This window comes from Pygoscelis adeliae, unplaced genomic scaffold (genome assembly GCF_000699105.1).
Source record: "Pygoscelis adeliae isolate BGI_AS28 unplaced genomic scaffold, ASM69910v1 Scaffold91, whole genome shotgun sequence".
Classification (NCBI taxonomy): Eukaryota; Metazoa; Chordata; class Aves; order Sphenisciformes; family Spheniscidae; genus Pygoscelis; species Pygoscelis adeliae.
The window spans coordinates 1560096-1586441 of NW_008824196.1; the positions used below are offsets into that span (position 1 = coordinate 1560096).

Consider the following 26346-nt stretch of genomic DNA (forward strand, 5'->3'; position numbering starts at 1 on the left):
TAAGCAGGGGCCCAAAACTCCTGAAAAAAACCCCAGCTTTACAGTACTGTGCTCCAGTTTTAAGCTAGCTACTTCTACACTTGTGGTACAAGCCTTTTTAAAAGCATTTTTCTTGTGTTCAGAAATGAGCTAAGCTATTCATTTGGATACAGCCTTTGTATGTCTGCTTCTTTAAAAGAAACTTTCAGAGTAACAGAAAGTTCATAGTGTCCAGGGAAAAAAAATACAGTAGAAAAACTCCAAGCTACAAACATAGATTTTGTCAAAGACAACCTGAAGTTGAGAGTTCTGCACTGATTGTTTTTCCCTCATTCTCTGTAAGAGATCTTTGAAGAGCAGACAGAGTAACCTAATTTCAAGGATTATATTTTGTTCTTTTTTCCACAGGGAATCAGAATACCTACAACTAGAAAGGCCTCACATTAAACTACAGAAGTGCTACAAAATGGGAAAAGGAAAGAAGCCATATTTCTAAAAGGAACTAAAATGTTCTGGCTTTGATACTAGACATGATGACCAAAGATTTGTGCCTGTATGTATCTGCATGTGGCAGAGAAGATGATCAAAAAGGAGAAGTGAGAAGGAGATTTATTTTGTAAAGTCACTTTGCACCTATTCATGGTATCTTACTTTTGTGCAACACTTCTCATCCCTAAAAGTTTTAAACACTTCAGTTGATTGGTGAGTGAGAGAGATCATTTAGTCCATCACCGAAGTCTTGCCACCGTTATGATGAATTCTGGGAAACTTTCAATTAGCTTATAGAACAATATACAATATTAAGATTTTAATTTAAATTAGAGAAGTAATTTCTCTAGATGAAAAAAATATTTATTTGATCCAGGAGGAAAGGTAGTTTTCATTATACAATATATAGTATATATTCATATAAAACTATACTCAAACATTATTCAGATGACAAAAGTTTTGTTGTAACAATTCTACACAAATCCTTCTCTAAGTCTTGCTTTCGCTCAAGAGTTGTCTTTTGATAAAGGGTTTGAGTAAATGTTATGCTGAGTTAAAGCAACATCTATATTGTTTCTTTCATCCTGATGTTCTGGATGGGCTTTAAAATGACTTTAAGGAAATTGCTACAGACAGCTGGCTAAAACAGACCCCAGACATTTCATATATCCTAACTTTCACAGAGGGAAAGGTAAAAAGGGATGGTGGTGCTCCATAAAGTCATGGATGTTTTGGCCTCACTGTTTCTGTGATAATGCTTGAAGTCCCAAGTAAAGTTTTCTGAGAAAGACACATCCTACACATCACCTCTCTAGAAGGAAGACCTAGGAAATGTGACCAAGCTGCCCCTTGCAACAAAGCATTATATTATCTTAGAAAAGCATTGTGCACTGACAGCAAGATGTTTTTTGTTCATCTTTCTCTTTGCCTTTCTCAGCCATTAGGTAGGCCCTTGAGAAACCATATTGCCACTTCCTCCCATCAGTCTGCTACCGTAGACAAATACTTGTTTGCCTATGCCAAAAGCTAAGCCAGGTTGTGTATGATATTTTCAGACTTTTCACAAACTCAGGGTTCCCAATAACGTAAAGCAGCAAGATATGTCATGTTCTCTTTCCAAACTTGATCTTCTCACTATTTTTCCTCAAATGTGTCCTTCAGCATGAGGTAGGACAATCTATTAGAGCAATATTTATAATATAGCTACCTGATGAATGGAGAAAACACAGGTATTCCAGATCCAATTTCATTTTACAGTACCATTTCACATTTCTCCATTAAGCAATAAAATCAGAGATTTAGGAACTTCAGAAACAATACCTTTTATGACAAGTTTCACAAACTGAAAGTTACATATATGCAGCACAATGCTTTGAGAGGATGATCACTGGTCTTGGAATATTCTCTTCTCATGGCATCAACTTGTCTGACTGACAATTTAAATTATTCAATAGAAAAAACATTTGTTCAAAATAACTTTTTAGATGTCACACTGAAGTATACTCGGTCACCAAACAGGAGGAAAAAACCTCTCATACTGTCATTATTTTAACTAAAGACACATGTGGATGAAGGAGACGAGAGCTAGAACACTACATCCAAGTAAATTCCAAGAAATGGAATAGTGTAGAATCATAGAATCATTAAGGTTGGAAAAGACCTCTAAGATCATCGAGTCCAACCATCAACCCAACAACACCATGCCCACTAAACCATGTCCCTAAGCACCTCATCTACATGTCTTTTAAATACTTCCAGGGATGGTGACTCAACCACTCCCCGGGGCAGCCTGTTCCAATGTTTAACTACTCTTTCAGTAAAGAAATTTTTCCTCACATCCAATCTAAACCTCCCCTGGCACCACTTGAGGCCATTTCCTCTCATCCTATCGCCAGTTACTTGGGAGAAGAGACCGACACCCACCTCGCTACAGCCTCCTTTCAGGTAGTTGTAGAGAGCAATGAGGTCTCCCCTCAGCCTCCTCTTCTCCAGGCTAAACAACCCCAGTTCCCTCAGCTGCTCCTCATAAGACTTGTCCTCCAGACCCTTCACCAGCCTCGTTGCCCTTCTCTGGACACGCTCCAACATCTCAACATCCTTCTTGTAGTGAGGGGCCCAAAATGAACACAGTATTCGAGGTGCGGCCTCACCAGTGCCGAGTACAGGGGCACAATCACTTCCCTACTCCTGCTGGCCACACTAGCTCTAATACAGGCCAGGATGCCATTGGCCTTCTTGGCTGCCTGGGCACACTGCTGGCTCCCGTTCAGCCGGCTGTTGACCAACACCCCCAGGTCCTTTTCTGCCAGGCAGCTTTCCAGCCACTCTTCCCCAAGCCTGTAGCGCTGCATGGGGTTGTTGTGACCCAAGTACAGGACCCGGCACCTGGGCTTGTTGAATCCCATACGGTTGGCCTCGGCCCATCGATCCAGCCTGTCCAGGTCCCTCTGAAGAGCCTTCCTACCCTCCAGCAGATCAACATTCCCACCCAACTTGGTGTCGTCTGCAAACTTACTGAGGGTGCACTCGATCCCCTCATCCAGATCATTGATAAAGATATTGAACAAGACCGGCCCCAAAACTGAGCCCTGGGGAACACCGCTCGTGACCGGCCGCCAACTGGATTGAACTCCATTCACCACAACTCTCTGGGCCCGGCCATCCAGCCAGTTTTTGACCCAGCGCAGAGTCCACCTGTCTAAGCCTTGAGCCGCCAGCTTCTCTAAGAGAATGCTGTAGGAGACAGTGTCAAAGGCCTTACTGAAGTCCAGGTAGACCACATCCACAGCCTTTCCCTCATCCACTAGGTGGGTCACCTGGTCATAGAAGGAGATCAGGTTGGTCAAGCAGGACCTGCCTCTCATGAATAGTATAGTGGACAAATGTCATAGCATAAATACTTACATGGTTCATTCCAATCACTACATACATTTACCTTTTAAACATGAGAGGACAATTTCTTTGTATCAGTGAGGTTCCTTGCCCTTGATCTTATACTGTTCTCTGTAAAAAAAACCAAATCCTGACACTGTATTCCCAACCTCCTACTGAATCAGAATCTGTCCTAGTGGGTTGAGGTCTGGTTTCTATTATGGACATCTGTTATTAACTGGTGCTTCCCAGATTAAGGTTTTCATCAGAAACTAACACAAAAGAAACAGAAGTCTTATCATAAGGGCTAGACAGGATTTTATGGAGTTCATAAGCGATAGAATAGGAATTGCTGAAGTTGGGTGTGCTATCCCAGCTACCTTTCACATGGTTCCCTATTCCTTCTCAGAACAACAGTTTCTCCTCATTCACTGCTTCATTCAGCAATTCTTCAGCTTTATTTTAGCAGGACACTAGTTTCCTAATGGGTTTTCTTATGGCACCACTAAAAAAGCACCACTGAGGTACTAGAACTGTGAATTCACATTCAGACCTGAATAGACTGCAATGGCATAGCAAATTAAAAGCTGTTTACCTGAAAGCAGACATTAGGTTAGCATCAGACAGGTGTGAACTTGATTCAACACCGGAAACATAGTTAAAGCATACCTTTACCACATAAAAACTGTGTGAATCTTTGTATGAAGAATTATTCAGCAGTATTGTTTTATTTTGGGAGTTGTTCATTTGGTGGGTTTAAAAAAAAACCAACTTCTCATACAAGTGTTGGACTTAGGTTCCTTTTTGCTACAAAGTTTAGTCTAGAACAGTCCCTGTAGGATGCTCTGCTATTGCCTTTCCATAAGAATTCCCTGATGAAACTAGTATGAGCCATAGGCAGTTTCAGTGAGTTATCACCATAGTTTCATGATGCACACAGTTGTGTATTAGGGCTGATGTCAGCTACTTTTTTCACAAACGTTCCCAAAAATCAATAGCAAAATAGAGTTTCAAAAAGTACACGTGAAGTTTAGATGCCTGATCTAGAAAAAGTTTCAGAACTACTTATTTAATCCTCAAATAATATTAGCTTAGTATTTGTTCTGGCCATGAAAACTAGCTGTCTGTGATAGGTCTATGAAAATGATGTGTTGCTTTTCAAAAAATCCAAGCAGCTGGTAATAAACACTCCCTTCTCCAAAAGGCTGATTTTCTAAGCTGTGTTTGAAAATTGTAGCTAGTACTCTCATGCCAGAAGCTCAGTTTTCATTGTCTTTAAAATTTATTTTAAAGGGTATCTTACTTTTTCCAACAAGGACTGTTTCATGCAGCACTAACCTGCAAAACAAAAAGCAAAGACTGAAAGATCATTTTAAAAAAATCATACCCTATGAATATCATTCTGTTTCTGCACAGTGGGAAGATCTCCACCAATGGGTGCTTGCTGTTTTAATTCATCCTCCTTCAATTGCAGCCATGCCAAAAGTTCCTGAAGAGAGAGATGTAAACGCTTCCACTGGTCTGTACTGGCTTCCAAATGGGATCTGAAAGTATGTGTTAAATATAAGATATATTCAGGCACAGTAAAAATAAAAAACAAATTGTACAAGCTTATTTACTGAGAAAGATCCCAGTGTTTCATTAACTTAATGATTTTTAAATAACTTCAGTAGCTTTGAATTAGATTCTGGCAACACTGATTTAAATTTGGTTCCACAGCCCTGGCCTAAAACTTCTGTTCTTTTCCCATCTCTTGGTTGTTTTTTTTTAGCTTTCTTCTTCAGCAGTGGGTAATAGCTGTGTTGAATTTTTGGTCTCACTAAATGTGCACAAATATTATGCAGGACTAGCATGAAAGTAACTTAGTCATCACTTAGGATTACTAGGAGATTAATTAACTAAAATGTAGAGAGTAGTTTTCAACTCAGAGAAGAGCAAGCATTTCTCTAAACCACTACACAAAAACATCCAAACTCACACAAGATTCATGTGGTTGCTCATGTTTAAGGTAAGAGAACCAATGCCATCCTTTCCCAAAAAAGTCATGAGAAAATTGCTAAAGCCAATAGAATCTCCTTACACTACCCAAATGTCTGTGCCATTTGAACAGAGGTGTGGATGAAACTAATTGAATAACTGGAAAAATTAAAAGACAGAATACTACTTTGTGCAAACAAGGTCTCCACCATAAGGGCATCTTCTAAATATTTCCTCTGTGTATGTGTAAATGTGTTTTTTTAATACTGTGATCAAGTATTGAGCGACTAATTTCCAGCAACTCTTTTCTATGGAGAGAAAATATGTGACTGAAACATCACTGGACTGATCAAATCTTCAATTTTGTTTATACCATAGATAAAGCACACTAAAATTTTGTCTTTCTAGACTTAAGAGTGTGCTATTTTTTAATTGCTGATTGGAAAGGAATTCCTAATTCACTTCCAGGTAACATAAGAATTCCTCTTCGTAATGCAAACCAGATATTTTGTATTAGATAACAGTAAAGTGATAAAATGTACTGGAAAATAAAGACAGATTTTCTTTTCTTTCATATATTTTCTGTTTAACTTCCAGCTTTGTTTGTATAACATTTCTCTTCTTTTTCAGTGATTGCACATAAAATCACATATTTTCTGACAGTGAAAATTTTACTCCTATACTTCATATAGAATGGTCTATAAAGAAATGTGATAAATATGGACTCAGTGTTTGCCAACCTTATAACTTATTTTGGATATGGAAATGAGGAATTGCTGAAGGTAAGGACAGTTGGATCCTGTCTTCTTTCTAGCCTCTTACACCAGGTAATTGGAGCGGCGAGGAAAGAGAAAGGAAAGGGACAGATTGATTAGCCATAGGCTGACAGAAAGCTCAGCTGCTCTGGTATGTGAGCTGATGGAAAATTTTCTCCTTTTTCAAACTTAAAGGCTATGTGGGAGGGACACACATAGACCATGCTGCCTTTTGATCTCTGTTCTCATAGGGCAGCTGTAGGCTGGGGCAAAACTGCCTCACAGCAGGCGCTGCTGGGGGAGGCCAGCCCTGCAGGCAGTGAGGGCTGGGGAAGCCCCAGGATGCCCTTGAAAGCAGTGAAGGGGGAGAGAAGCAGGGATGTTGTATGGGGAGTTGCAGGAGACAACAGCCAGAGCAAGGACCACAGGGCTTTTGGAGGGGGGACAGTCAAGGAACCAGGTTTCTGAGTCAGGTTAACGCCCGTCTCCCATGTTTATCTCAGCAAATGCAAGCTTCCACCTCCTCCGGACAAGGCAGTAACTGGCGGCAAACACTAGGGCCTTCATTTCTTCCTTGGTTCCCCAGGTCTGGCTTTACTGGGAAAAAGTGCAAAAAGAGTGACCCAAAGCGGTCACTCTAGTTTGATGAACGGTTTCCCTGAACCCATCTTGTTCTGCCCTTCTTTCGGCTTCGGGAATATATGTTTATGTATGTGCATGCTAGTGTACATTATATGCACACACTCATATATTTATAACTGTGTTCAAGCATGTGCAGACAAAACATAATAGGAAAAAAATTTTAAAAAATGAGTTCTTTCTAAGAAAGAAAGAAAGTGTTTATTAGGTTAAACTGTACTGACGTATCAGAACGAAAGAAAGGTAATAATGTAAATGAGCTTGGCTTCTCTTGATATCTACCATATATTTCATCTAATGGATTTAGAAAAGAATGCCCACCTAAGCCGAGCAACAGCATGGGTCTTCTGTTTCAGCAGTCTAAAACTTACGCTAAATAAGGAGACTTGTAGGACTGCTGCCTGGGGAACATTTCATATTTCTGCTCTTATACCTCTCTTGCATAAGCATTGCTAGTTATGATGAAATCCATTCCATAGTGTATGATGGAAAGAAATAGCTCCAAGCAGACAGACTGAGAATAGCCTGTTCGTTCAGCCTAGTGGCCAGCAACATTTAAATTGAATGTCTCAGAAGTTGAGAATTGTTTCTTATCCTAATCAGTAAGTTGTTGAACACCTTGAGCCTTTTATTGAAAGCAAATATTTTAGAGAGGAGGTCTGGTGCTTTGAATGTTTAATACAAGAAGTCACTGTGATATAATGAGGGTTACTATTTCTGACTTGATTAATAGCAGCAATACGTTGAACTGCAAAAACTGAAAGACAGAAAGTTCCATATATTTGGTTACTGATATTTGGCCAACTGGCTGTTTTTATCATCTCAAACATCGCTGCATTTGGGCAAGTTCATGGGTAAAAGAAAAAAAATCTCAGAAAGACCTTGAAGGGTTATATCCCTCTTCTTTTGCTCCTCAGAAAAAAAAGGAGGAATTTGTCTCTTTTTTTCTTTAGCTACTAATATCTTTTCAACCTCACATCCTTCATTTATTTTTAATGATTGATGTTATGAAGATGGCTTTTGCCATCACACAGACTGACCTCCCTCAGAGCCTGAGCTGGAAAAAAGCTAATATTTCATACATTTATTTGAAAAACCTTTTGCTGCCCTCTGAACTATCACCAACACGCAGCAAGCAAGCAAATGAAAAAATGCTCAAGACTGAACGCAACAGAGCTGGGCTGCCTATTGTAAAAGTTGCATTTCTGAAGAGAAGCTTCCTGAACAAACTCTTTTGAAAAGCAGTGTTCAGCCCATTGAAGCCTGTACCTCACTTCATCATTTGTAACATTACCCTTTATTATAGTTTTCCTTGCAAGGAGAAGTTTTTCCTCTCGTGACACTACCTATGGATTTCCTTTTACCCCTGGATTTTGTTTGGTAGTTATGTCCACTCTCCAGACAACAGCTAAAATCTTAAGTAATGTGTCTTCTCATTTGCAAGGCTGTTCTTAGTTTTGCACTGGAAATAGCAGCCTTAGAAATAAAGCTTATCATAAATATAGGTTGTTTAATAATTTTCTTTCATGACTCATTGATAAGTCATACCCAGCTCTAGAAAAAGCCTACATTTAAAGGGGGTACAGTTACTCTTTAAACATGCTAATCTCTCCTTCTGTAATTATAAAACCTCATCATATGCCTCAAATCCTAATCCCCTACTATCATTTTCACACCAAAAAACCTAATCATTCTTACAAAGCTAAGCCAACATTCAAAATAGCACAGATCATTTAAAAATGGACAGAAACAGTGCTATCAGAAACAAAATTAAACGCTTTTACTGGCAAAATGCAGCAGTCCACCTTACACACCAACTGTAGGCTTTCATTTACGTTCGGATCCTACCTAATGTTCAGAGATTTCTTCCTAAGATCACTCCATCTGAGGTTCATGTTATCCAGACGTCTCTGCAATAGGGCTGCATCCTCAGAGCCTTCCAGGGATCTCAGGATTTTCTGCCCGTTTTCATCCAGGTTGTGGAAGATGTCAGTATGAGCATCGATTTCCGCCTGTAGTTCCTACAGAAGCAATAGAAAACAATATGTGTGATTTCTTACAAAATTATAGAAAATATCACTTCTCAAAAGAGAAAAATCCTCAGTGTAACACAGAGTTAGCACAGATCTTGATTACTCCTTTTATGGCAATCATCTCATGCTGTATACACAGCCATATTTCCCTTTCACGTGAAGGCCATTTGCATTGAATAATGACTTTTTTTCCATACAGAGCATACTGAACAAAATTCAGAAGGTTAGAGGTCTAGCCTTTGACAGGCAACAAAGCAAGGGCAAGATATATTTACTATGCTGATGAGGAAAGAGAAACCCCACAAAACCCTCAGGTAAATCTGACCTTCACATGATACGTCTTCCTGTGCAACATTTTCAGTTTGAGCTGGGGACTGCAACACCGGTCCTGCTGCATGGCAATTCCAAGAAATCTAGGCATCTACAGCAGCTGAGCTTTAAAATGCCAAGTTCACTTACATTCTGTTGACAGAACGCATTTTGGAGCACAGGCCTCAGCAGTCAATAGCAATAAACAGCCACTTTGTGCTATATCAAAACACTGGTCAGGGCCATGGCTGTAGGAGGGCCTGAGAATAGCAAGGACCTAGAATATGCAACTGGCAGCTCATGCTGAACAGCCAACTTTTCTTATCGCTTCGTAACTGCAGGCCAGCTCTATATTTTGAATTAATTTTTCCCCCTCATTTTTAGCACGGCTGTTTCTGCCAAAAGAACATTCTTTAGAGAGCTGCCTGGTACCATCATTCCTGCCTGCCCACACACTCAATGCAGCCTTTGTACGCTGGCTGTCCTTCTCCAAGACATTTGCATGCTGCAGCTCCACAAGGTCACAGATTCGTTCGCAGTGAACAGTGTTGAATCAAGCTCTTTAAACAGAATAAAAATAAATAAAAAAATAATAATTTAAACATGTACATACATGAGCACACACATACTCTATATGTAGCCACATATGCACAAAAGTACTTTGACTTTCAAACAAAGAAGCACACAAAGAAACAAAGAAAATGACCTAGTGAATAAAGCTCTGCCTTTTCTCCGGGGATGCTTGGGCACTAAGATTTCTGGTGGTGGTTTCTTGCTGCCTGAAATGGGAGTGCTGAGGATGAAGTGTGAAATGGGAAATGATTTATGGCATTTGAGAGCAAGACCCAGCACTAACTGAGCATCACAGATAGCCCCCAATGGAAATTTGTTGTAATTTTCTTTAGAAGAATGACTTTGAAGTAGGGGAGCACACAACTTGTCTACTTGGTGTGTTCCTAATTGAATTGGTTTTATTTGATACTTTAAGTGCAATGTTAGCTGCACTGAATCACGAGTAGACTGTCCTTGTCCACCTACTGCTGTTCCAAATGTCATTTGCCATCCTTTACTGGATACCTATTTCTTGCACAGTAACAACTAGCACTGTATTTGGAGCAATTTCAGGGAGGGCTAGGAATGTCTTTGGCACAGTATAGGAGCTCTTATCCAACTATTTTACTTTATCTATGGTCATCCTAGCAGTAAAGTAGTTAGGAATGAGTTTGGAATACATCAGATGTAATTCTGCAGAAAACAACTGTATTATAAATATTGTATTTATTTATTGATGTTAAATAGACAATTTAGATTTTTAAAAATGCCATTATTAAGGTACATAACCATGTATAATACTCCAGGTATTAATGCCCTTACTTGAAAATTTGAACTTCAAGTCTGAATGTTGCTAACTTCAGCTTCCAGCTGCGATATTTTGTTTGCTTGACTGAAGAATACTCTATTACCAAATTTCTTTCTCTTCATGTATGCATTTGGAGGTTTTATTTAAGTGAGGTTAACTATCCCTAACCTCATGTAAACAGCCAAAACAGTATATAAGAAAGGATAAAGCTCACAGTAAAAAAGTTCACTTTTAATGTCTGTATACTTCTAAGGTCCCTCCACAATTAAAACCTGATGAATCTGTTGCTGAATGAAAGAATTATATGCACTACCTGTTGCACAAAATGCTTAGTTTTTAGGGTGGTGATGGAAACAGCTGCCTTTTCCTCAGCGAAAACATGTGCCATGAAACATGTGTGTCGCATAACTATTCACAGTAGGAAGCTGTCAAATCTATGCTCCCTTGCTGTTTTACCACACATACACTCATAGCATTTTATAACACAAAAATTAAAAAAAAAAATGCACTTCCACATTTTTCTTGTTTTTAGAAAAAGTGTCTCGTAGTCTACACATTCCGTGCTTTTCTCCTGACACATACATATTTCTGAAAATAGTATCAAGCCATATCCCTGTTATTTCAGAATACTATATAGTATCACAATAAATCTGGACAGTCAGTTAAATGCTCAACAAACATGAGAAGTGAAGCACTCATCAAAAGCTTAGTATTCAAAACGTGGTTTTCCTATTCCAAATTATTTGTGTAAACTGCACATCTTCTAATGCTCCTAAAAGTAGTTTATTCCAACTCTGCAGGAAGCCTACGTCGACAAAGGTATTTACTCCATTTTGGTTGGTGCATTTCAGATCCTTTCTTTGTGACTCCTTCACATCCCAAGAGAAGCAGAGTACGTACAAGAAAAAGATCTATACACTTTTTATTTGTTTTCTGAAATAAGTAATTTCCATGTTTCAAAAATACAAGTGAAAGATCAATATGAACTAGATTCTTTTTCTTGACAAGAATAAAGCAGGAAGATCTATTTCATCACATAAACTGCTAAGATAGTTGCAAAAGTATGTTACCATTACACATCATACCAAAAAGCATAGAATATAGACTAAATATAAACTATTTACTGCATTTTCATCTTTTCCAGTGTGTTCAAACACATGGAGGAACTGCAGAGGATGAAAAATCAATCCTGGTATAATTCTACTGGATTACAATTGGACTTAAGTTGACTCCATATGCTGCAACTTTGCTGTAGTGGTTATTACTGAGAGTGTGTGGAAATAGATTCCTTTAAAAAGAGCAGGTAGCAAAATGAAAAACAGATAATGAAAGAATACATTTGCTACAGTAACTCATTAATGAGTATTGGTTATTAGCCTAAATTAATTTTCAAATCCACATCTTTTTGATCACAAGTTACTGCTTAGAGTGAGCTGAACTGCTTAGAAAGAGCTGCAACCCCATCAAGTCCAGGTTTGCCTAAGAGTTTCAGAATGAAATCCCCCTTTATTAAGATGAACTATATAGTTAGATGATAAAAGGCACCATAATATTTGTTCATAGAAACCTTATTGAATAGCTATTATAAGTTTCTACACAGTTAAAAATGTGTATTTACATTATTATACTATATAGAATAAGTCTAGAACTAAGTCACAGAACTAAGAGTGATAAAGAGATGAAATAAACTTGTCTCGAGGGGAGCAATCTTCTTGGGCAAAACAGGGTGAGGAAATTTGTTCTGGCTGTTTCACTTTTGTCCTGAGCCCTTGAAACCTCTATGCATGATTTCAGGGGAGAAATACACTAACGCTGTAAGACAGCACACCCAATACTGCCGTAAAGCTAGGGGATGGATATATTTCTCACTTGCCCAACTCAGTTCTCCCCCCTGGAACTACTGCTAGCATTGTCCATAGGAGCAGACATCCTCACTGCTCTAATCCTCTTGGTAGGTAAAAGAAATTCACCTGTGGCTCCACATGTTTTACTTTACACAGAGCCCTGTAAAACACAGCAGAGCCATTGCTGTGGAACCTAGTGTATTGAAAGACCTGTCAGCCTCCACATAGCAGAGAAAGTCCTATAAGAATTCAATACAGTTTGAGATACTTTATCAGAAAGAATTAATCAGTGTCAATATCCTTCACATCCCATATGCAATATATAGGCATCACATATAAAGGACAGGACACATGGCAAAATCTGCCATTATTTTGGCAATACATCAGAGAGGGATTGGTAGGCTAGAAGTAAAATTAAGTCCTAGAAAGAAGGAATTAGTTACACTAGTTGGACTATACATGAGTCAGACTAAGACATGGAAATTAATGCAGCACAGCTGACAAAACTTTTATCTTTTATACAACGTAGAAACAAAATTAATTATATAATAATTTAAAGAAATTAAAGCACTTATTTCCTCCTCTACAAACTCAGTTCCATCCTTGGAATTGTGCTTTTCATTTCCAATGAAGCATGTTACATTTTCTAGGTACTGTACAAAGTTACTAATGAAATAAATGGCATTAATTGAGGTATGAGGGCTCACAAAATTAAAGACAGTACCATCTGATTAAACACAGAGGAAAGAAATGATCTTCACTGACAGTAACTAAAAAAATAAACTCAGCCTGCATGATTACATACATGTACTCAAAGCATCAGCAAGTAATACCTGTGTGGCTATACATAGCTCAGAAGTACTATACTTTACAATACTATTTCTGTAATACTAATACCGAAATAGCTAGAAAAGCTATCATAAAATTAGTCAAAACAAACCAAAGATCCTACACCTCTATAATCTCTCTCCACCTGTGTAGTTAGCTGAACTAATCGTCCCCTTCATATTTATATTCACAGAGCATATTATATTACCCCTAAATAATTTCTGGAAAAATAACAGCTAAACATTTTAAATAGCTTAAATTAGTAGCATATTTACTTAAACCTCTTATTCTGTACAGACAATATGAATAATGTAATCCTCCTTTTTTCCATCGTCCTTTTTTCTCTTTTCCTACCTTCTTTTTTTCTTCTATTTTCCTACCTTTTTTCTTCCTTCCCCTTTAGCTTTTCTCTTCCTTTCTTTCCTTCCTCATTTCCTTTTCTTCCCCTTCTCTTTTCCTTCCCTTTCTCTCTTTTCTTTCCTTCCATTCTTTTTTCCTTCCTCTTTCTTTCTTTTCCATTCTTTCTTTTCCATTCTTCTTCCCTCCCTTCCTTTCCCTTCCTGTCATTTCCTCTTTTTTCCTCTTTCCTCTTTTCCTTTGCTTTCCTCTTTTCTTTTTCTTCTTCTTTCTTCCTTTTCCTTTCCTGCCTCTTCCTTCTCCTTTTCTCCCTTCCTTTACCCTCTTTCCTTTCTCTTCCCTTCCTTTCCATCCTCGCTTTAAAATACAACCTTCTGTGAGTAAAAAACTTATTTTTATGTTCTTTTGTGGTGATCTCAAAACTCCTCAATAACGTGGGTTTCTTTCTGCTTTTATTTTGCATTCTCATTGGTTAAACATCATTTCAGGTGCCTGGAGAAGGCAGAACTGACAAACTTGTTTCAAACCAGTATTTTTTTGTTCCAACAATACTACTGAACAAAGCATATCTATAAAGAATAGATCTCTGCTCTATGGACTTGAAGGGGATAGAGTAGCTCTTAGGGCTTGGCATAGTCTGTGAATTTTTACCAACAGGGGAGTTCAGCTGGTATAACCAAAAATGGTTCCCCTTTCACAGTTTTTTTGCAGCCTCCTTATGGCTTCTACAGATATAGGAACTGGAGTCATTATCTGTATTTTGCAATTCTGTCTAGCACATCCTGGGGACTGGATTTCAAATTAAACATCCCACTTGCTTTTATTTAATTACATCTAAACTCCTACAAATCTCTGATTCTGCCTAAAGCATTAAACTCTGTGTGAGAGTTCAGAGAGTTTGAGTCTTTTTTTTTGTGCCCCGGCAGACTCCAGCAGCCTTTGGATGCACAAAGACTCATGCACGTGGCACCTCTTTCAGGATCACGGCTTATTCTTCTGTCTGCTAGATAGAGGAATGGTTTTGTGGGTGGTATAGTTCTGGAGATGTTGAATTAATGGCTTCAGCACAGCAAGTCCAATGCATTTTAGGCACATGAGAGGTAGACTCAGTACAAGATGCTCTTGATCCAATTCTTTTGTTTCTGGCAATAGAAGGCCAGTTTGCACTACTCTTTATGACAGTCTGTCCTTGTGAGATAGTCATTGTCTTCAAAGTATTTGAACACAAAGAAATGTACTTTTTTAAAAAAAACAAAAGAAATCACTTGTTCTAGATTGAAAATACCATGATTTAGATTAATGCTGGAACAAAATTCTGAAGTGTTTTTTCTGCTTTGCAAGACACTACTGGTTCAACTGGATTTCCCTCTTTTAAATGTCATAGTTCTTTTAAGAACTGGTTGTTGGTTTTTGCGTGTTTTTTTCTCTTTTTTTTTTCAGATCAAAATACAACTAATTGAGATAAGATTCTGGAATCTATTTTGTTTCCAAACAATCTAACAGTGAGACTCTAACAGTGATAAGTATAACATTTTGTTACCATATAGACCACCTTCGCTAACACAACCAAGCTCTGTTGCAATGAACGAAGTGGGAAAGAAGCTCTTGGTCCCTCGATCAAGCTTTTAAATAATTTGTTCTCCCAGTCCATAAGCAGAACTTTTATTGGGTCTTAGAATGAGAGCATTTACTGAACAATTTGCATAATGATAAAAAATTCTCAGATGAGATTTAAAATGTAATTAAAGGGCAGACTTACTGAGTTAAAAGCATTGTTGTGAAATGGCTATACATCATCATGCCATGAAGCCTCCTATTCAGCTAGCTTATGGCATGACCCCAATTCCAGTCTGGTATGATTACATCTCTGAGTTTCATGCTAATGACTTGATTAAAAAGAAAGATAAAAAGGTCTTTTCTATTGGGAAGATAAGCTTATGAATATCATTAAGGCATTTCTAGGTTCCCAACACATTTTTCAAGATAACAAAGGATAAGAGTTAGTTCTCTAAGAGAGAATCAAATGTTGATGAGTGGAAGCTAAAAGTATAACTTTGCTCTGCAGAAAACAATCTCTGTAAGTTTCTGTTATGGTTTCAAATTCTACAAGTCCCAGAATTAAGAAGGGACCAAAATTCACATTTGAAAGCTTCCTTCATCTAAAAGAAGATATAAAAGCTTTATTTAGCAAATTGGGCCTTCAGAAAGGCAAATTGTCTTCAGAAAAGATTATAAACAGGCAAAACAACCTTCAGTTTAGGCTATTTTCAGATTGCAAGAGATTACATGGTACATCTAAGGATGTAGCCATCTCTTGCTGACAGAGAGTAACGGTGAAAACATGGTGTGGGCTTCTTCATTTCATTAACAGTGAGCTGCCTCAGCTATGGAGTAGTAACTCTTAAGAGCACCAACCCAATCATTTGAACATATGCTTGAGTCTTTATTGTGCAGATCCTCATTCACAGGACTGGCTTTTGAGACATAGCACAAGGCCTTATATTTCTCCCTTGTTCATAGGGAAATAATCAAACCAATTTTTATGAGACCTCTAGCAATTAATTTGTATTCAGTTATAATTAAGTATAAATTCTTACATAATTCCATGTGTTTTGGGGTAGTTTATGGATTTCTTGGTGTGTTTCTTGAAGACTGAGAAAAACCCTGAGTGACTACTTTCATTTACATGTTGTCCTGGTTTCGGCAGGGATAGAGTTAATTTCCTTCCTAGTAGCTGGTACAGTGCTGTGGTTTGGATTTAGGGTGAGAACAATGTTGATAACACACCCATGTTTTAGTTGTCGCTCGGTAGTGCTTACACTAGTCAAGGACTTTCCAGCTTCCCATGCTCTGCCGACTGAGAAGGCTGGAGGTGCACAAGAAGCTGGGAGGGGGCACAGCCAGGACAGCTGACCCGAACTGGCCAAAGGGATATTCCATACCATGTGATATCATGCTCAGTACATAAACTGGGGAAGGCTGGCTGGGGGGGGGGGTCACTGCTCGGGGACTGGCTGGGCATCAGTCAGTGGTGAGCAATTGCATTGTGCATCACTTGCTTTGTGTATTATTATTAACATTATTACATTATTATTATTATTATTATCATTATTTTATTTCAATTATTAAACAGCTTTTATCTCAACCCACAAGTTTTTCTCACTTCTACTCTTCCAATTCTCTCCCGCATCCCACCACGGGCTGGGAGGGGAGTGAGCGAGTGGCTGTGTGGTGCTTAGTTGCCGATTGAGGTTAAACCATGACACATGTAATGAAAATACAAATAAATAGATAAAATAAAGAAACCAATCTTTAAACATACAAAGCTTTCTACATTTATAGAGATAGTTTCACTCAGGATTTGTTTCAGTCAAATCCTTACCATTAGATTAGAGAAGTAGAAACTATTCTGTTAATAGTAACTTTAATGGAAATAATTGTTATTTTTACTGTTTGCCTGTTTGTCTTGTCATTATTTTGAGGATGGAAACCCCAATTAGAAAGAAACATTATGTTAATTTTCAGCTTCCCATGCTCTACCGACTGAGAAGGCTGGAGGTGCACAAGAAGCTGGGAGGGGGCACAGCCAGGACAGCTGACCCAAACTGGCCCAAGGGACATTCCATACCATACCACTAAGGCAGAAAAATTTCTAGTAGTCACAGCAATGAAGAACTTTTACTGTATAGTATAACTATATGATATTTATTTTACTACCATAGCCTGTACTACCTTCCAGGTAAACAAATGCAACAAAACAAACAAAGCATATGTATTGAAGTGGGAGTTGCGACTATTCTGTACGTCAGAAAATCAGCTACCTCTACTGAGATGTCTAAGAATGGGCTTAGATATCTGCCTTTGAAAACTCTGTATTTGAGGGTTGGGTGAGTAGGAGGGAAATAACATAAAGGTGCATGAAGTCATACACACAATTTTCTGAAAGTAAAACCATTAGGCCCATTACAAACTACCATAGTTTTCTAGATTTTAGAAGGCAGTCTGCTCCCAACAAATATGCAGGTCCTGACCCCCGTACTTCAATGAATGTCTAATCCCATCACACCTGCACATTCTGTCAGCACATTCACCCTGTCAGCCTTTCGTCAATCTTTCTGCAGCAAAATAATTATGCTGCTACTTTCAGCATGTCTAATTTTGCCCTCTCCCCATTTGCCAGAGGTGAAACCGTAGCAGCACAAAGGCAACATCATCCTCTGCAGGAACATTACTTCCACTCAGTTACTCAGGCAAGGTCTGAAAGTCCTGCTGGACAATTTGGACAGCATCTACCTCTATTAGTTCCACTGACATCCCAGTGCTTCAAATTAATACTGATTTTCTCTTACAACAAGCAGCCAGAAAGGGTTAACTGCACAACTGTCTCAAGGCCTGGAGAAAAAAAAAAAAAATCTTATGAAAGAAGAAAGGACAAAGTTGTTTTCTCTGTCACCAACCCATAGTGAAATATACCAGAGATTTGTTAATTATAAATGTTATAAATTATAAATTTGTTAATTACCATTCCTAGAAGAAAAATTATTTGTACATACAGGACTGTATGTATTTGTTTCACAGAAAAGGATCTAAGGTTTCAATGCACCAACATGTAACAATAGGACATCTCCTATTTTACCACCTATGGAATTCATGTTCTTCCAAACCCTTCTAAAACAAAAATTAAGAGCATTTTATAATTAAAAGAAACTATTTTGGGTCTATATATTCTCCTAATTCCTTCTGTCACCAATCATTTTTGCAATCTTTTTTTCTTTTTAAAATAAATTCTGACATTTCACATTTTTGTCGGTAACATCTTTGATGCTTGGGGAAAAATAATTGGTACATCAGTTTCATAACATGATGTTCAATCAATTAAAACAACATAAAATCTTATTAAAACTCTAAAGAGAACAACGCAGAACATAAAGCAGAAACTAGAGGCCTCATACATTACACATTATTAAAACTGGTTCAAGCAGAACAATAACTGTAATGGTTTTAGGGCTCCTTTTAGAAGTTACCATTGTTCCAAAGATGAGATTTTAATTAGGAATTTATACTATTTCAGGTGTTACTCTCTACTAAAGTGGAAGGTCTGCTGCAGTTAACCTGCCCTTGATTATGAACAGTTAAGTGGGACCCAGTGGGCCTTAAGCCAGAGGGAATGATGAAAAAGCTCCAGTGCTTCTGCACATACTTGTGTCAAATCCTTCCTACCTGAGCTGTCTTGAGGCAAGCCTAGGGAGGACAGAAACTTGGGCAGCATAAAGGGCAAAAGTACACTTAATCTTGATTTTCAGTGGGAATACAGGCCATGCTAGTGTGGCCTCAGGATCTTTTGATGTTCTAGGTTTTAAGCAAGAGGTGTCAGAAAAGTTACCACAGAGAAAACCACCCTGAGTCAGTCAACTATTAGCAAAGTTACTTCAACCCTTTGACGTCAACCCTTTGATGTCATCTTTTCCTGTCACCACAAAACAGAATGCACCAAGTGTTGGTCAGTTTACCCATTAACAATGAACACTAGCCGAGTTTAGACTGCTGTGAGTCACGTTAGTTTTATCCTCCTGATGATGTTATAACCACAACCCTGCTCAGTATGAGGGGTACTACATGTTAAGCTACCTGGTGAGAAGCCAACAGGCCAAAACTACCATCTGTGGGATTATGACACCTCCCTGTGTGAATGGACACCCCTCTAAATGCAACAACGGGCAGAGCCACAGAGGCTCAGGTAGCCCTGAACAGCTGTTGCCAAAAGGGCTGACATGGTGATGAAAGCTGTCAGGCTCAGGACCAGGGTGGTTGCAGAAAGGAGCTGCCGCCAACTGCAGCCCACTGCAAGGTCTTCAGGGGAACGTGGTGCTACAGCCTCCCTCAGTGGACTTTTCCTTCTGACCCTCTGACCCAGAAACCTCAGCTGCCTGCTCACACCAACATCAATCACAACACCAGGACTTCCAGTTTTAAACCAGTACTGTGCTTCTGTGAATACCCAAAACCCAACAGCCAAATTAAAATGCATAGCATTACTTCTGGTCTGTTAACTTGTTATTGGTAACCTGCACATAGAGATGTTTAACCATTCAGTGTGCTATTGTATTGGAGAACATTTGCGAGGAATTTGACATAAGAGGAAAAGTTTCATCCTTATCAATTTTCAGCCCAAAGAATTTCCATCACTTTTGGTTCTTCCAGAACAACCTGAACCACAGAGGCAGTGACATCCAGAAGTATTTTCTGCTATGAGTTACTTCAGATGATATAATAATGCATGTTGACTGCCTCAAAATAAGCAAATAACTGGCAAAAGTTCAGAATCCGAAAAAAGAAGACATTTTTAACAAAATCCTTCGGAATAGCAACTATCATATTCATTGGTGTCTCTGTGGCAAAGTCTAACCATGTTTTGTTGCATCCAAAAATCACAAGCAAAGTTGAACAGGATGCCTGTATCGAGGGGTCTCTGAATAAGATTTACATCCTGAAAAAAATTATTTGGTATTTTCTTGGATTTCCTAGCAAGATGCATACACTCGCACAGTAAATACAGTTTCAGGTTATAATGATAAATATCACTGAAAAAATGAGATCACCAGCAAATTCTGACATGTAGATAAACTTGGTTTTTAATCGTAACTTTTTTATTTATTTATTTATTTTAAGAGAAATGCTGCTTTGGGGAGAAAATAAACTTCTGTTCATATTTTTCAGATTGTCATTAAAAAAAATCAGTTAATTTGAATCACTGACTTTCTCCAATTCACCAACTGAAAAAAAATACACTTGTTCCCTCTATCTTCCCTTCAGTTCCGGTAAAAGAGAAATAATTCCATTATCATAATAAAAAATAAATAATTTTAATTTAGAGGCTGTATTGGTGAAGTCATGTAAGTGTTTTCCTCTAGATCTAGATAGGAACAATCAGCTCAGATCTGCACAGTGAGACAGTCACCTGGAACCATTATTTATGCCTTTTCGAGGCTTGTTTATATTTTGTTGGAAGAAAAATGAAAGCCTACCTGAATTTTGCCCGAAATAAAGACTCCTAACATTAACAAAAGAAAGACCACAGCCAGAGAGACAAATGTAGATACCATTACAGAAATAAAGGTAAAAGTAGCTGATACACTGATCTATTCCGTTTTCTGTCTCAAAAAAAACCCCCAACCAAAACCCAAAACCAAAGAGCAAAGAAAAGTGAAATACACATTTTTAAAATTAAAGTGTACTTAGTACTAAAGGAGGAACTGAGGTGGGTCTGATGAGCTTCCAGTAATAGAAGTCATGTAGCAAATATATATGAAATTAAAAAAAAAAACCCCACCTTCCTTCTCACTCTTTCTCTTTAAACTTAAAAAAGAACTCAGGGTTTAGATATGTTCTCAGAAGACAGAGTACACTCTTGTCATTAGTACAATATATTAAGCAGATCTTAAATACTGTAAGAAAGTCATATACTCCTACTTAAGTTCCTGTAGAGATCAAGTATGCCATCTTCACCTACTGTCACTCCAAAGTATGCCATCCAGGCCTAAGTTTATACCCTGGAATTGCTTTTATAGCGCTTCAGTCAAGATTACTTATCAAACACTTTATAAACATAGGACAGTGCAAGTACTTGACTTCAATACTAATCACATCAAAGTTGCTCTTATATGCAGAAGTTCTTTTGATATGTTGCTCTCATTAGTCTTGACAATACACTAAATGTGACACAAACATGGGGCTGATAGATACTTTTTCAGAAACCAGTTCATACAATATCCCAATATACTATGTATTTATAAAATTTAGGAATACACTCAGAAACAGGACTCAAATACCTCAGAAAACTAAAGACTTTGCTCAAACGTACAGTCCAGCCACAGTAGTAATACCACCCAAAGTTGAAAAAGTCACGTGCTGAGGAACGCTGCATGGTACCACAGGCAGTCTTGGAAGAGACACTGTCAAAAACAACATATTGGATTGCAACAAAAAGGAACTGGCTATCAGTTTATTACTTAAAATAAATGCTAACTACTACTTAAGAGGGCAAGTAATACTTTCAATGAAACAAAAATTAAAATGTAAGAAGCAATTATTATGGCAACCTGGCTTGCGATACCTATTTTACTTTTTAACTTGTTTTACTCCCACAGCAGCTCCCATATACAGCAACTGTATATACGAAAGGTTTCTAAACGGCGTTCATATAACATACCCAGAGATATTGACAGTAGCTGCTTTTGTATGAACCCTGATGATAGTGGGTAGGAGAAGCAGTATAAGCTGAGTTAAAACAGAACTGCTGCCATCGGAAACTGGTCCTCCCAGATTCTCTTCAGATTCAATCCGAATGAGCCAACACACATTAAAAAAAAAAACCACACCCCCCCACCCCCACCCCCCATTCAATTTAATTCTGGGAAAAAAAAAATCATTTTGTTCGTACACACCTATTAGTTCTCACATCTATCTGTATCAAGCTCAGAGAAAGAAGGACCATCATTTTTACCGAAAGATTACTTTGGACTTAATAGAAATGTTCTCACCCTTTCTACACCTAGTTTTCTTTGCATTCCCTGGGGATTAACACCCGCCATTCCTGTTGCTCTGTAAAAAGCAACTTCCTTCATCTGTTTCTACTCTTTTCCACAAAATATCTCCTTCAATATTTACCATGAACCTTACTGGGCTGCTATCCGCAAAAGGCTGATTTAATGGAATTGTTACAATCATAAGCCCTTTCCTTATGAAGATTCTCCAATTGCATTCTGGTTTATCATCCTCTCTCTACAGAATTAGACTGATGCATTTTATCTTGCTGTTAATGTTTTGGCAACATACTTTGAAATTTTTCATAGTAATAAAGCCAGAAGATGAATAGCATCTCTCTCATATTTATGAAGTTGTTGGTTTTTTTGGGTTGGGTCCCCCCCCCCACCAAAGATGGAATCAAAAAGAGAAGAAAGAATTGTAGATTGTATTGCACAGCATGAAAACCAGGCACATACATTTTTTCACGTGGACAGCATTCAGATATTCTGAACATTATCAGCCACTTAGAAAGTGCTCAGAAGAGCTCTGTAACCTGTGATTTTATTTATTTATTTTCAAGTCTTACAGTCTTGATGATTCATTCAAACTCCTGGCTTGGATAAAATCCTCCTTGGATGTTCTGACTAAAAGCTACTTTTTAAAAAGTTAGATACTCTGGAATTTTCTCCGTTTCAAAAGTAGAATTAATCTACTCTCCAAATGAAAAAAAAAAATGTAGTAAAGTAATAAAGAAATGGGTTTTTCAGCACAGACTAAAGTGGAACTCTGAAGTATTTAAGCTGGTTACCATGATCAAATATCAAAGGATGAGTAGCTTTAACAGTTTGTGAAAGCACTGTGTGATAGGTATCTCTGTTTAAAAGTAAAAATATTCATGAAGTGATTATGGAAAACATGATCAAAATTTAATGTTGCTGTTATATTGGAATTATCAGAGCCCTAAAAGGACAGTGATATGCTGACCAAACCCATAAGAAAAAACCTCATCCATTAAGAATCTCACTACATAATGCTTGGACTTATAATGAAAAATGCACCTTTCTACTCTGTTGCAACAAAAAGTCATTTAATACACATCATATACATGTTGGGTACAATAAAGATTAGAAGAATGTGAAAGCGCACAGATTCTTGATTCAACCTTTCAATTAAAAAAACACCCAGTGAAAATCTACAATACCATACGAGTCCAGAAATGCCTCTGTCCAGTCACACCTGCTACAAAACACAGTAGCTGATATTTAGAATCACAGGATCACTTGGGAAGGAAGGGACCTCCAGAGACCATCTGATCCAATCTCCTGCTCAAAGCATGTCCAGTGAAAGCGAGATGCTCAGGGCCTTGCCCAGTTGAGCGTTTAACATCTCCAAGAATGAAGATTCCACAACAGACCCCTTTTCCAGTGTTTGACCACTCTCACAGCAAAAGAAGAAATAATTCCTTATATCATCAGAAATTCCTATGTTCCAGCTTGCCCCTGTTGCCATCCTGTGACTGTCCACCTCTAAGAAGAGTCTGGCTTTGCCATCTCTTTAGTCTCCCCTCAGGCAGTTGCAGAGATGAGTAAGGTCTCCCCGAGTCATCTCCTCCTCAGGCTGAGCAAGTCCAGCTCTTAACAGTTTCTCCTCACGTATCAAGTGCTCCAGCCCCCGACCATCTTGGTGGCCCTGTACTGGACTCCCTCTAGTATGTCCATGTCTGTCTTGTACTGGGGAGCCCAGAACTGGACACAGCACTCCAGCTGCAGAATCTCAGAAGTTGTATGGAAAGGAAGAATCACTTCTCTGGAAACAGCCCAGGAGGCAGCTGGCCTTTTTTCCCCCCCATCCTGCGAGGGCACACTGCTGGCTCATCTTCAGCTTATTGTTGATGAGGACCTTCATATAATTTTCTGCAAACTGTTTTCTATCCAGTTGGCCCCAACCTGTACTGCTGCATGGGTTAATGTTCCCTACCTTGATCTTCTTCTATAGTGGGTAATGTTTCACTCTCACAGACTCTGTTAGTAGGCCTGGGAACCTTAAAGATTCCAAAAGGCAGACCTTGCCAGTGAAAACGGAGATAAGAAAGGCATTGAGTACCTCAGACATTTGCGTGCCCTTGGTCATCAGGTCTCCCACCCCACTAAGCAGTGGGCCTGCATTTTCCTTAACCTTCCTTTTGCTGCCAGTGTGCTTACAGAAGTGTCTCTCATTGCCTTCCACATCCCTCTGTGAAGACCCTGCTGATCTCCTGTTTGTCTTCCCTAGATGGTACGCAGTCTGTTCACCTCCTGCTGCAAACTCCTACAACCACAGCATACCTCCCACAGGTAAGGACATTGCTGTCTCCAGCCCCAGGAGACACACCAGCAACCCCAAAATGGCTAGAGACTTGGTTGGTGGTACTTCCCTCAGGACTTCTTTCTGAGTCAAAGCCTCTGATGTGCAGACAGTTGCTTCAGCTGGTGTTGCTGCCCTGCCTTCTTGCACATCAACACCATCACTGTGCAGTCCTCAGCAGAGCTTCTGGCCTCTCTGCACCCTTGCTGCAACAACTGGCATGTAAAAATGCTCATGACTTCCATGGTACAAAGGCATTTTTGACAACACATGTTGAAATCATCTTATTACTGAATATTTGTGTTTTCTACAACATCCACAGCAATTAATGCTTTTATGAAGTTAAGCGCAATGTATCATGTTCTGATTTGTAGAAAACTCTGTGAATTTTAACACTGAGTCCAAAAATGTGTATATAAAAAAGCGAATGAGGGGTTACTTATAAGACATGAAGAAGAAGGTGAGGAGATAAAGATAACAGCATGAATCCGGGTGACTGTGTAATATGAAAGTGCTCATGGAGGGACCGCTTCCACATTTTCACCAGGGAGTACAGTTTGCTCACAGAAACAAAACCAGAAGTTACACGTTCCCTCTAGAAATAGTATTTCTTTTTTTGTATAATCCTCTTTGAAGTATCACTATTGCTTTCATCAGAGAATTAAAAAGATCTATGTATGGCTTTTAATCCCAGAAGACTAAGTGCAAAAGAAAAATAAGAGGCACATGATATGTTTTATATCTTTGAAAAAAGCCCCTATCTTATTAGAAGGCATGCAAAAAAAGATCCCATAATGATTATATGCTAACATCTGCATATGAAGTCCTGATAATGAGAATTCCAGGCTAGAGGTGAAGGAAGAGGCAGAGAGAGAGGCTAGGTAAAAAAAAAATACTTATATCCCAGAAGTAGTTCTTGAAGTTTTAGGACATTGTCTTAACCCAGTGGAATGAGCATAAGAACTCCCAGAGATTTAAAAGATGAAATTAGGCAAACTATGATTGAAACAGGGTAAGTGTAATATCCCTCAAGGCACTCATAGCAATAGTCACTGTTATGGTATTCAGTGTAATGCCACTTAGCCCTATTATCTTCTATATACATACATTTGACATCTAATCAATTTTGGGTAAAAATAATTCTCATGACAGATCTATTCATAACTTGTCAGAGTAATGTCACTATTCAATAAGTACTCACGGAGAAAGGGATAATAGTGCACCCGCATCGTGCACTCATTCAGTGCTAGGTCTCATCAAGATTAAAACTTCCCTTCACATACACTGCTTTTATCTCAAATGCCTACTGAGTTAAACTGAAATTCTCCTGACTAACACTAGTGTAAGAAAACTTTGGCTGTATACTGAAAAGCTTACTTTCTTCTCTTAAATGTGAGAAACCTTGATAACTGACCAACTCAATAAAAGGGAATGAGCTAGCTAATAGATACAAAATCTCTAAAACTTTCTGGAAAAGGCAGCTTTCTTATTTGTCTCACCTCCTTTACCAAAGTACTTCTTTTTAAATTTAAAAAAAAATGTTGATCTAAAATTTAAATCTGAGAATTTGTCTGTATTCTTCAAACAGCTTCTATACATGACTTGCTAATAGAGAAAATTCAGAAGTCTCTTTCCACACCAGAGAGTTTTCTGAAATAAGTACCCTTGCACATACAGAGCTTCATAATCTAACTGCACCAGTAGATGAAATACTGATGCTCAGTTTTCCAGTGGAGCTCTGTGATCCCTTTGCAATCTTGCTGAAAGCCTAAAAAACAAACAATGCCATTCAAAGTTCTGATGCCTGTTACTCAGCAATTGCACCTGTTTGGCGAGGGCACAGACAAGTGAGGACAGACATGAATTGCCGCTTAAACAATGTCTCAAGAGGATACAGCCTTGTAAGAAACAAAACAAAGTAGTCTGTAGGAGGAAATTTTAGAGGCTGATGAAAAAGGAAGTAATGGCAAACCTTTTACATTTCATAGAATCATAGAATGGTTTGGGTTGGAAGGGACCTTAAAGACCTTCTAGTT

At 38.4% G+C, this 26346-nt stretch overlaps 1 protein-coding gene across 1 annotated transcript in view; it reads right to left on the bottom strand.

Moving 5' to 3' along the window:
• The window catches only part of DMD (dystrophin), a 1204567-nt gene that overhangs the window by 205430 nt on the left and 972791 nt on the right, over window positions 1-26346 (bottom strand). Inside the window, 2 exon segments of the mRNA XM_009334780.1 lie at window positions 4727-4883; window positions 8559-8731. Coding sequence (XP_009333055.1) covers window positions 4727-4883; window positions 8559-8731 — 330 coding nt within the window.